This window comes from Lampetra fluviatilis, chromosome 1, assembly GCF_964198595.1.
Source record: "Lampetra fluviatilis chromosome 1, kcLamFluv1.1, whole genome shotgun sequence".
Classification (NCBI taxonomy): Eukaryota; Metazoa; Chordata; class Hyperoartia; order Petromyzontiformes; family Petromyzontidae; genus Lampetra; species Lampetra fluviatilis.
This window is the reverse complement of record NC_136275.1, coordinates 23,890,579-23,903,068: the sequence shown is the minus strand read 5'-3', so window position 1 is coordinate 23,903,068 and position 12,490 is coordinate 23,890,579. Positions and strand designations below refer to the sequence as shown.

Sequence of the window (12,490 nt, the reverse complement as noted above, 5' to 3'; positions counted from 1 at the left end):
AAAATTGGACAGGACGGTGGTGAGGCCAGTGCTGTTGTATGGGGCCGGGTGCTGGGGCTCAAGAAAGAGGGAGGACCAAGCTTTGGCAGTCACAGAGATGAGGATGTTGCGGTGGATGGTGGGTTTAACAAGGAAGGATAGGGTGAGAAATGAAGAAGTGTGAGGAAGACTCAAGGTGGTAGAAATCGCGGAGAAGATGATAGAGAAAAGCCTGGTGTGGTTTGGTCACTTGGAGAGACAACAGGGAAATTCTGTGGGTCAGAAGGTGCAAGTGATGCAAGTGGAAGGAAAGAGATCAAGAGGAAGGCAGAAAAGGAGGTGGGGCAATATGGTGTGATTGGACATGGTAACCCGAGGAGCGGAAAGAGAGATGGCGCAGGACAGGGCAGTGTGGAGAAGGTTGGCAAGGAACTGGGACCCCACATAAGTGGGACAAACGCCTAGAAGATGAAGAAGATACCGACACTGGTGGGCCCAGCTTGGATTTGAACTGTGCGTGCTTTTGAGTGCAGATTCGCGAGCGCCAAGAAGTGCAGCACGGAGGGACGAGCGCTCATGCAGCTCGACTTCCAGCAGTTCCTGCTCAAGCTGGAGCGACTCACAGACCTGCGCCCCATCCCAGACAAGGACTACGTGGAGACGTACATCAAGGCCTACTACCTGACCGAGGGGGACATGGAGCGCTGGATCAAGGAGCACCGGGTGCGGACACCCAAACACACTGGACGTCTGTTAAAAAAGAGCTTTATAGCTCATCGGATTCTTCCAGTATAAATACAATATTTTGGCACGCTGATGTATCCCGCCAGCCTCATCAGCTCCTCACCCCCGCGGCCCCTCCGCCACTTCCCGCTCACTTGCACATCAACTACAATGTCTCTCGTTAGTTTGATAATCTTTCAGTTCCTTCACAGCAGGCAGTTAGAGTTCTTTCCTCCCTCAGATGAGTGTCTGCCAGTTATCAATTCTGAGCCTGTGATGTACATTACACCTTTGTATTCTTGTGACCAATCTGTCCAAAGGACAACCAGTGGAATGAATCATTCTTCCAGGAAGCATTTGTATTTGTTGCACGTTCGTCTGTTTTAAGTTCCAATAATTATTCAAAGATCCTTCACAATATATGTACGTGAAACTTCTTTCACACTGTACGTAGCCAACCGTGTTAATCAGAGGTGTGGCCTTCATGACATACAGGAAATGGGGTTTGGTAGCTCCCCACGTGTTGTTCATCTGTACGCCTTCCTCTCTCACCCCTCCTCCTACACGCAGGAGTACTCATCCCGGCAGCTGAACAGCCTGGTGAACGTGTGCGTGGGAACACACATCAACAAGCGCGCCAAGCAGCGCCTGCTCACCGCCATTGACGAGTCCGATCGCCCCAAGCGCTAACGCCACGCCTCCTCCCAGGTTGCGTCTCGCATACTGGGCTAAGCAGAGTGACTTGCACCTGCACCTCGTCCGGAAGACAGGCCTGGAAGGGAGCGCACGTGCACATGGTACGCGCCTAGGCTGTGGGTGTGCGTATATGGCGAGGCGCTGTTGCTGTAGATGCGTGAATGGTGGCACGTCATGCGCTGCAGGTGTGTGTGTGTGTGCGTATGTTGGTGCTCTTGCTGTGAGTGCATGCTTGGTGGCGTGTGAGTGGTGGTGCACCTGTTGTGTGTGTGTGCAGGTGGTGGTATGTGTAGGTAGGGAGGTGTATGTGGAGGCTGCACATGCTGTTGATGTGTGTTAGATAGTTGCACTTGCCATGAGTCTGATTTTTTTCTCACAGTCCTATCTAGCAGAAGACTTGTCAGATTATATAATCGCTTAAAGCTTTGCTTTCTGCGTCCGTCCATGTAGTGGGGTTTTTTTTTTTTTCACGCGGTATGGCTGTTGAAAGTTTAATAAGTGGGAGAAATGCAATTTGCTCAGGTGAAATGGGAAATAAAGTAACTTTTTTCGGCTCTCCTGTGGCACACTACGGTTCGTGTGATTCATAATTTATTCACAAGTTCGGCCAAATTTGTGTTGCACAAAACCCTCCACCAGCCGACGCAGCCAAATAAATTCAATTGTCATGTCAACAAACATTTAACGTGCTAATTATCTTTGTTTTAGATCACAGGTATGTTAAAGAACATTTATCACAACCGAATGTGAAAAATAGAGGTATTTACTCACTGAATTTCGGTTATAATTGTTGAGAATTGCTATTAAACTCACTGGTAAGCTGAAACTGTAATCATTTGCGTGGTCAACGTTTGCACACAGGTGTCAATTTAATATGTTGGGGCATTTCGGGTGGTGGAAGGTTTAGACAACACAAATCAGGTCGGGTTGTTCTGTGGTCTGACCCAAAACATTATTCTGAATCACAATATTGGCTGTCAAAGCTGATGTGCTTCGGTTAGTGGACCTGTTTTTTATCATCTTTTTAAGTTCTCCGAGTGTATTACGATGGGATAAACAATTTGTGACTTACATGAGAATACATTTTTGTCATATGTGGCCCAAATGTACAATCTCATGGAAGAAATGCACCCATCTTCGCGAGATGTGGAGTTTCTCCCAGGCTCTTTTCTTTCATCAACGGTTGTGCTGTATATAACTTCCCCCAGTGTATATGAACATGGACTGCTGGTCGAGTAATGATACATGGGCATAAGCAGTTTGTTTGGGTATGGTGCCTATAATCCCAATGAATTATGAGCAGGGTTAGTGGATCGTGTCGATATTATGTGTGTAGCCGTAAGGCACCTGGAAAAGCACTCGAAAAAGTGCATTTCTCACTGATCTGCGTCAAGTTTGAGTGTTCTTCCCTCGTTTGCGTGGGTTGTCTTCAGCCTCTTCAGTTTCCTGCCACACACAATAATTTGCTATAAGACATTGATTAAACATCTAAGAGCGTTGTGATATTTTATTCTTGAGATGCAGTGATGGTTTCCTGGCCAAAGCATTACTTTCAATGTCTGTATTACAATGTATTTGTTCACGTGCAGTTAGTGGTCAGTGTATTGGTTCGCACCCAGTGGCTGCAAAGTTGAACTGCTTTGATGGCTGATGGCAAAACATAAATTGAGGATTTAACAAACTTCAACAAATGTTAGAAGTATAAAATAAATTTTGTATCTTAATAAGACGGGACCAAGCCTCCGAGTCTGTTGTAGCAGTTTGAAGCGTGGATGAATAATTTCACGATCTTCATTGCAGTTCATTCACCAGCTTCACAGACATCGCAACCTGTCTCAGTGAAGCAAACATCGGTAGGCATGTAGTGAATCCTATGGCGAGCACAACACTATGGCATAGTCAAAATAATGAATGGCATTACAGTAAATTTTTGATTTAAAGCTTTCGTGACTGCAGGGATTCATATTTTTGGTTCTTTTGGTAAGGTCACGTATTATTATTTTATTGTTTCCCTTCTACGTGACTTTACCGAAAGAACCAAGAATATGGCATTACAGTAGTTACAAAATAGGAGCAAACCAGAGAAAATTGTGTAGGAAATTTCCAACTATTTAAACGGCACATTTTCAAGTAGTTTTTTTGATCGAAATGCATTTACTTGATGCCATTGCTTGTACCTGAGATCTCTGACACAGATCCCAGGTGGGATGTTGATCTCAGCTGACAACTAGCTGCATGTGCCTTGTTTTATTCTGATGTCTGGTGTACAAATTGGAGGCACTTGTGCCCTGCTTGGCTGCATTGACTGCATGTAAATTGTATAATCTATGAAGATGTCCTTGATGACCCATGTTGACTGCATCAACTCAACATGGAGTAATGTGGAGGTGATGTGGTATTCACTGGTTGTATGCACGCAAGTAGCATGCAGCATGTGACAATATCTAACTTGGACAGTTGCTATTGCAGGGTGCTTTGTGCTGAAACTCAAACGTTCACGGGTCATAAAAATCAGACAGGTTCCACATTACTAATTCATCACTTTGGTTACCCTTTTTACTGGACTGTGTGTGAATGTGCATACTGTAGTGTGTGCTTATGCGGGCGGAAGGCGGATCTTGTCTTTGTTTATTTGTGTGAGTGTGTGTGCTTATGTGTCTGTCCGTGCCATCAAGTGGCCCCTGGATCACCGCGGTATTCACACCTGATTCATGGCGGGGGCTACTGCCCACCCCAAAGGCCTCCCGAGACATCTGGCTGAAGTCCACAGCCACTGACTCCAAACAGCGTGGAGCGGATTGGGAGTTAACAATCTAGCACTTTTGAGAATGCCTGCTTCGTAGAATGTGCTGGGCGGGGGGGGCCGTTTCATGCACCATGCGAAGCTTCCCATTCGCTGAGCACAGCGCAATGGGAAAACCACCAGCTTCGCTTTTGAGCCCAATTTGGAACGACAATCTGAGTTCCCTCCACACAGTGCCCAACAGACAGGACTTGGGATGATGGCGATGATGATGGGCGCAGAGAGCAAGGTGTTCTTTCGACTGTGCACCACGTGCGCAGGAGGAAATTAGGACATACACTCGGGTGGATGATTGCAGTCTTGTTGTTGTCGTTTTCCCTCGCTTAGTTGCTCTTAAGTTAAAACAAAGGCTTGTTAAAATAATTAAACTAGCGCAGATTTCCACTGACCCCCCTCCCCAGGTAGGTAACTATTTGCGACCAGAAATGAAAGCAGAAAAACGCTAATGCCTGTGGGATTTTCTATCCAAGGCAGTCTGTATATCTTGGACTTTTTTTACGTAAAACAATTCGTGTTTATGTGTGAATAACATTCCAGATGAATATAGGGAGTGTTAACACATCTGTGACATTGTTAAACTGTATATTTGTGATTGGGGTGAATTATGGGTATTGCAGGAAATTTGCAAATGGTAGAATAAGGTTATACATTTAATAACGGGTGTGCAATTATTCAAGTGCGTAATGGCATCTGCTATTAAACATCTCTAACATGTGAACAATACTACGGTGTTACATCGATGAAATAATTGTAACTTACTAGTTTGTGAATATGACAGCATTTGTAGCTGCTACATCGTAGTCATGAACAATTGGTAATGGAACAACATTCAATGGGAATACAGTGCACTGTTGTGTACATCTTAAGAAGAGGTAGTGTTTTGCCTGATATTGCTCCAACATTTGTGATTTGGGCCCGTTCACATTGACTTACATCGGATGCCTTATTCTTCACAATGTTATCACAATGAAAATGTATCTCGTCTGCAAAATGATCATGTACATTTTGTTGCATTCCGCTGATCGTCAAGTGCATTCGTCATTTCAATTACGATGTGCAGTTCAAGGTAAAGGCTATGTAACAATAAATACACTTTCAGCAAGGTATCCATGCGTCCTTGTGTTCACGTGTGCCTGGACAGGTCTGGTAAGCTTTTGAGGTGAGGTTTTCCGAGCTCACACAGGGTCTGGGCAATACGCCGTAAGGGTGTGGCATCCTTTTGTTATCTTGAATCTGAAAGTCAAACAAGCATTGTATACTGACCATCGAAATTTACACCTTGGACACCTTTGCGACAAGATTCTCCATTTCAAGGGATGTTGCAGGTGAACATTTTGAATAAATGATCATACTGGTAGGAACCTGGTTATACCAGCCCACAGGGGATTATTGTGTCCGTCGTGCAGGGAGGGGCTGGGGAGGGTGGGGAGGGGCTGGGTGGGGAGGGTGAGGAGGGGCTGGGTGGGGAGGGTGAGGAGGGGCTGGGTGGGGGGTGGGGCTGGGTGGGGAGGGGCTGGTCACCCCGTGGTGCCCTTATAAAACTCAACGTTTAACCTACTCACGCCGGCTTGTGCCCGCCCTCACAGTCGGGCATATTTGCGGAATACACCACGCCGCCGTTGACCCTGGCCATTGACCGAACAACCCAACGTTCCTACCAGCTCCCTCCGCAGGAATGTGTTAAATGGAAATGGGGAATTTAAATGTGGAATTGAAAGTGTGCAGCAACTTGATGTGTTGATGCCTTTGAATGAATTTCCGAATAAGTTGATGGCCGTAGCTTCACAAAACCGCGCTAATCGGGTTCGTGAGTGCTAAATATAGCATGAGAGCAGTAATTAAACGATTTTATTAGCAAATTACGTGTCACTGCGCCTCCTTACTCGAATCAATAGCCACCAAGGAACCTTGAGTGTGAAGAAAGACGGCCCCAACTTCCAAAGTGTCGCTCTTGTGCCGCTGTTGGCGAATACGCAATGAGAGACGTTCGGTTTTCCACGCCGGCACCAAGACGGAGTCGAAGTCTCACCTCTTTGCTTGTGTTGCAATCGAAACGTCGTACTCTATTATTATTTTAATTTCTACGTGACTTTACCAAAAGAACCAAAGAGTAATCCCTGCAGTCACGAAAGCTTCAAATCGAGTTTCAAGTTAAACGTGTCATTTTTCGTAGACATTGCATTTGCTTTTTCATCGATTTTCATACGAATAGCAGACCCATTTGATGCACGCACACTTTTATTATTAAGGCAGAATACTTGGTGTTAGCAAAAAAAATACATTAAATATAATACAATAGTAAAAACAAAGCTGTAACAATATTCAGTGACTTAATTAGTGTTTAGTTACTACAGCTAGGATCGGCATAACTTACACGTTTTACACACAACACCACACGCTCGTTATTACAATCAGTGTTACACAGTGAATACCACATAGTTGGCTCCGAATCAATGTTGGTATCTTGAGACCACAAGTGAACAGGGCATGTTGTACTGTACTGCCCTTCTCATCCTCACCTCCCCCCCAGGTAATGGGGAGGGGGAGGGAGTTGAGGAACGTCAATCCCCAAACCACATCCCACTTCATGAAAAACAATGCAATCAATTTCACAGGAGGAGTCACCGTCTCGGGTGATTATTAATCCATCCGTAGCAACGTCCTGCGAGACCTCGTGTCTCTGAACACGCGACCTCAGTGGCCTCTGCCTTGCTCATTCACAGGATTGCGGTGTAGATTACCGCAACGGGTGGCGTGGGGAGGGCAATGGGAATCAATGCAGCCAGCCGCCACGCGTCAAGTTGATGTCACGCAGTTATGTGACTGCCGAGGTACGAGGAATCGCATCGCTGAAGAATGACTGCTCAAGGTAAGGCACAGGTGGGAGAGCGGGTGGGGCATCTGAGGCTGTTGAACGGCGCAGACGCCCCCCTTGTTTGAATTCGAGGGGGCTTTTGTAAGAAGACAAAAATGTCCACTGCCCAGAATGAGTGTCGTGAGCAGGCTGTGAAGACGCGGCCATCTAATGTCTCACAAATGCCAGCAACTGGCCACACAAAGTTTACCGACGCAATCACTCTCACATCGCCGCTCGAGATTTTCCATTTGCAGTTGTCAACTCAGGATGCGCCAAACGAGTTCATAACCAGTCAACATCACAGCACCGGAGGGTGCTTTGTCATTATCTTGCTTTTAATGATACTGCTTCAGAAATCCAAAAGCACAGGTGTGTGTATAGGTGACAGAAAGTAGCATTAAGTGTCTTTGTTGCGGAGAGACCAGGAACGATAAACACCTTGATCTCTACCTTGTCTCACTGATGTTTGTACTGGGTTTTTAGCGAAGGCTGAGCAAAATAAAATGACGCAGTGTAATTTTCACTCGAGCATAACAGATTCCCACTGCAATCTTGCCTTCATCGATGTGCCTCCTTCTGCACGAACTGCGGGTCGTCATTTCAAGGTGTTCATTGCCTCAACATGGAAATTGTTGAAAATGTTGGGTGTTGATATAACTCATAAACCTCAGTGAACGTGAGGTCAATCATCAAACTCAGCTCAGCGGGCAAATACAATTGCACTTTGTAACATTATAGTGATTATGACAAATTCTATGAAACAAGACAGCCCTTATTGCACCAATTTTAATATAAAATCCTTAATTAGAATTCGTTAAAATATAATTGGTCACTCCCCAAATTCCTATAAAATAAATTGCTAAAATATATTGCCAAAAATATTTGAACTGTGAATGTTTAAGAAAATCTGTAATTAATAACAAAAAAACATTCTTAAGTTTATTCTTTTTTAAAGTACGCATACGATACCAAAGCGGAATATCCTTCACAATAAAGTGAAAACTCCAATTTGTAAAAAAAATGTCTTTGGGCATGAGGTGATCGTGACACAAAGCTTTGCTAATCGCTGCTAAGCGATTGCGTGCGTGTTCAGTTTAGATTTCAAACAAAAGCTAAGTTTAATGCCTGCAAAGGACCCCTCGGGTTGGCAGACATAATAATAATGTCGAAGCAATGTTACCAACAGCCATGCCAGTGTCAGTGTGCTGCTGCTGTTGTAGCTGCTGTTGTAAGTGCCTGTGGTTGGCCAGAAGCAAGGGTGGCACAGTCGGGTGTTTTACAATCGGGTTTAATTGTCTTTTTATATTAAACCCGATCATCTGAGATTGGGAGAAATCCGGTTTAATTGGTTCTAATTGCAGAACCGCACTTCTCAACGATGGGCTTCATCCATTACAAGCTAAGGCACTCACTGGCGCCTACGATTGTGGAGAAGCTCGAAAAATCGGGTTTTTTCCACCCATGGCCAGAAGGGAGTTCTGTGCAGGCTGCTTTGGCTCTGAAAGTTCCTCCTCCACCGACTGGTATTCCACAGTAGTGAGTGCCGCGTTACTGATGATGGCCTTTGCGTGCAGCGTTTCTGCATTGCGTTCAAATTGCTTCGTTGATGAACTCAGACTACTGCTTAATAAAAGAGAGACAGTATCCACTGAATGAGAAACAATAGTTGGCTGCTGAGACAGTCATAGTTTAAACGATTACATTTTTTGTATTTTACCAGGTAAGGGCCACTGAACTATATAGCTTTTTTCAGAAACGACCTGGTCACAAATGATAGCGCAACTAAGTGGCTCATCATGTGCAACTTTATAGCAGCCAAATTATCTAAATGCATGTTTCTAAATGTGCAGGGAAAGACCAGAGGATCCGAAGGAAAATCCACGCGACCACGGGTCAGGATTGAACCCACGACCTGCAAAGCAGGCGAGGGAGTTAACATGTCGCCACAACTGCACCCCAAATAAAAAATATACTTACATATTTCTGTATAAAAATAACAACGGTAAAACAAAACTGGTTGCTTTCCTAAAAACACAAGCTTGCATTAAATGGTCATAAAACGCGTGGCTGCGTGTAAGAGGGGGGACTTGGCAAGCATAGCTGTGTTGCTTTTGCTGCATTGATGAGGTCACTATCATAAGGTGTTTCCTCCATGGTGACTTTCTCTGCAGGACCTTCCACCCCGCCGTGCTCCTCACGCAATGACAAATGCCAAAGGTGAATCCATGCCCGGGTGTGTGGACAAAAGGCAACGGCACCCATAGCAAACCCCGCAGCTGTGAAGGACCTGCTCTGATTATCTTACCGAGTGCATTATGGGAAACGAGACTCGTACTCGACACATTTGAAATGGCACTTGGGAAATGATGGCCGTCATTGATAACTTTCATTTTTCTCCGAGAAGCCAATATCATAGGTAAATTTAGAACTGTCTAGTTTTTCCTAATCTGAAAAAAACCAGAACATGTATTCACGTTGCTTAGCAATCACATATGCTTGTAGGTATTTGACGAGATGGTCATTGATTCGCGCATCACACAAGAGGCGTTAAGACGGTGGTGACCAGCAAAACCTCACGTTAAGTGTCACTCGCACGTGGATACTGGGTGAACCTCGCCTCACCAACGATCGAGACTCCACAACACACGCACGTGCACCCGCACCGAGGACCTACTGCAGTGGGCGGGGCGGGGAGGGGCTCAGACATGGCCACGTCGTCACAAGTGGCAGCATGTTTTACTGGCACGGGCAAATATTGGCAGGTCGATACGTTTAATCTTTTAGAGAAACGCAGTGGATCAAGTTCATTGGCAACACACTATATAAGCGGTCACATCGTCTGTGGCTTCGAGGGCCACGAGAAGGTAAGGGAAGAAGACTTGGATCTGGGTGCAGTGTAGACCGTGTTCCTGAGTGTGAATAATAATGTGTCCCCGGATAAGGATGAATCCTCCACAGTGAACCGGCCCAGATAACAATGTCAATGTCCCAGTGAATTCAGGCGGTGAAGAGAGGGGTCACGTCGATGACCTGAAAGCGCCCAGAGTTTCACAATGAGGTGCAGTGCGAAGAACGCTGCTGGGTGCTCTCGTCCACTCGGCCACTGACCCCCCGTGGAAGGGGAGGACGCCGTGGGTGTAGGCGTCTCCAGCTGGGCGTTGTAGACAAGGGGCATTGGGTTCATGCGCGAAGAGGTGACGGAAGGTGCCGGTGGACAGGTAGAAATTAGCAGCGCTGGCTGCACCATTCTGCCACGTGCACCCATGGACGTGGGAGTGGACACGAGGTGCCCCCCCACCCCCGCCTACATGGGGATGGGCTGATTCTTGAGGCACAAGATGCCATCGCTGGACTTGCCGTTGGCATGCTCGCCATTGTTCCACCCCGTGTGCGAGGTGTAGCCCGGCATGTCCGTGATGGACGTGCCGGTGTAGGAGGAGGAGCGGCCCGCGTCACGAGCGCTGCCAAACTGCCTCCGCCGGCACTGTGACCAGTGGCGGGTGAGCACCACCTGGACCTGCATGCGGATTGGAATGAGCTTAATCAACATTTGTTTAATTCATAGTTCTCGTCTATTGATGACAACATGTGGAATGTTAGCGAAGGCCCGGTATTCTTAGTAAATGGCTCGGGCTCTGGCTTGGTTCTGGCGGAAGTGAGCCGGCTCAAAGCTGTGCTTAAATTGAGCCGTTTTTGAGCGCGGTCCCAGCCATGCTCAAGATTTCCATGAGCTGAGCTTGAGCCGTGCCGTGGCTGAGCCGCGACCGAGTGGTTCAGGCCTGAGCCGAAGCTGTGTGAGAGACCGAGCAAGAGGCGAGCTTTTTTTCCCGAATGCGGGCCTAGAGTCTGTAGGTATTCTCTTAGTTTTAATTTGTTTAGACTGCTTTTTGTATTTAGTTTGTTGTCCTTCCCCCGCACCTTTGATTAGCACGGTTGGCTACGTACGGTGCGAAATAAATTCAACGTACATACATATATACGTCTAGCCAACTGAAGCAGTCACAAACGCAGTCCACTCTTCATTATTAAATGTTCATAATCGGGGCGGGTAAGAACGTTACAACAACAAACAATACAAAAACATGATAGCAGTGCAAAGTACAAGAAAGTTAAACAAATAACCCAAGCACATACAAATGCAACTAAACCATCCCCATCCAACCAGACAAAGCCCACTGAGGTATTAACTTATTTTTGGAAGTGACCTGGCCACAAATGATAGCTCAACAAAGTGGCTCATCATTTGGACATTGAGAAAACCAAAATACTCTAAATCATCTCAATGTATGTTTTTAAATGTGGAGGGAAACATTTTGGTGTGAGAGGCATGCAATTTATCCCCCTTAGTTTTATCAGGTCAGCTTATCAGTGGAATCAGTTTTTTGTACACATACATAGATGACTGCCATTTTGTGTTCTTTATGAGTCCACTGTAGTCTCTTATAATGTTTCTAATTTATCTTAGTCTGCGACTTCGTTCAGACTAGTTAATTTCATCTCAAGATAGTTGGTTATTTGGTGGGTATTAATAGTAATTGTCATGCCTGAGGCATCATCAGGCATTCAGACAAGAAGGGAAAGCCCATAGTGCATGGCCAACCAGTCGAATAGCCATTAAAATAAATGGCCGATGCCTGTGTATTCGATTTCAATGATGATTCGGATTGATATCGGCCGGCTGGAAATAACCTAGATAGCAGCTGGCCGGTTTGAACTGGAATCCCCTTTAAAATGCTTTTCCAATGCCGAATTCATTGAATCGGCTCAATTCCATCCAGATTCTGGCATGGAATTAAGGAACGACGGGTAGGCCAATGAGGCCTGGCTGTCCTCGTAGAGGCCAGTCGAGGAATGGTCCTTAACCGAGTCAATTGCTGACGAAGATGCGTGGAGCAGCTTATACACAAAGCAACGTGTACAGCCTAGCATATACATGGGGCAGTTATGTGGATAGAGTATGTAGCATTGGCGATAACCAAGCATATAAACAGCTACACCCTTAGTTCCTCTATGCAATCTGCTGCATATGAGCGTGGGTAAAGGCTGTGGCCCTACCAGCCTCCACTCACCTGTCCAGGCCCCATGGGCCCTCCCATCTTGCCTGAATGCCATGCCAGGAATCTGTGTTTAATTGGGCCAATTCTGTTCACCAGAGATCAGAAATTCATTATATGATGATAATGGCTTCCTAGAATTGCCCAGAATCACTATTCTAGATGGCTGTAATTTGCAAAGCTAAGCTAATTTCATCAACGATTTTCAAAAGTACCACAATCGAACTCCACTTATATTCTGTGGCAGAATCCCTATTAGAATCCCATTCCCAATAGCTGGATATTTTAACAGGGGAATCATCCATAGAATAACAGTGATTCCTGCAATAATCATACAGGGTGGAATCATCGGAATCAAATATGACATTTGAATACACT

General features: G+C 45.8%; 2 protein-coding genes across 2 annotated transcripts in view; one reads left to right on the top strand and one right to left on the bottom strand.

Moving 5' to 3' along the window:
* VPS50 (VPS50 subunit of EARP/GARPII complex) overlaps positions 1-5,294 on the top strand; it is a 104,154-nt gene extending 98,860 nt beyond the window's left edge. Inside the window, exons 27-28 of the mRNA XM_078859780.1 lie at positions 513-702; positions 1,273-5,294. Of these exons, the coding sequence (XP_078715906.1) occupies positions 513-702; positions 1,273-1,392 (310 nt within the window). The 3' untranslated portion in view covers positions 1,393-5,294. The remainder of the gene's footprint in view (positions 1-512; positions 703-1,272) is intronic.
* A 1,139-nt stretch (positions 5,295-6,433) lies between these two features.
* LOC144934192 (calcitonin gene-related peptide type 1 receptor-like) overlaps positions 6,434-12,490 on the bottom strand; it is a 37,264-nt gene continuing 31,207 nt past the window's right edge. The window contains exon 13 of the mRNA XM_078859766.1: positions 6,434-10,575. Within this exon, the coding sequence (XP_078715892.1) occupies positions 10,363-10,575 (213 nt within the window). The 3' untranslated portion in view covers positions 6,434-10,362. The remainder of the gene's footprint in view (positions 10,576-12,490) is intronic.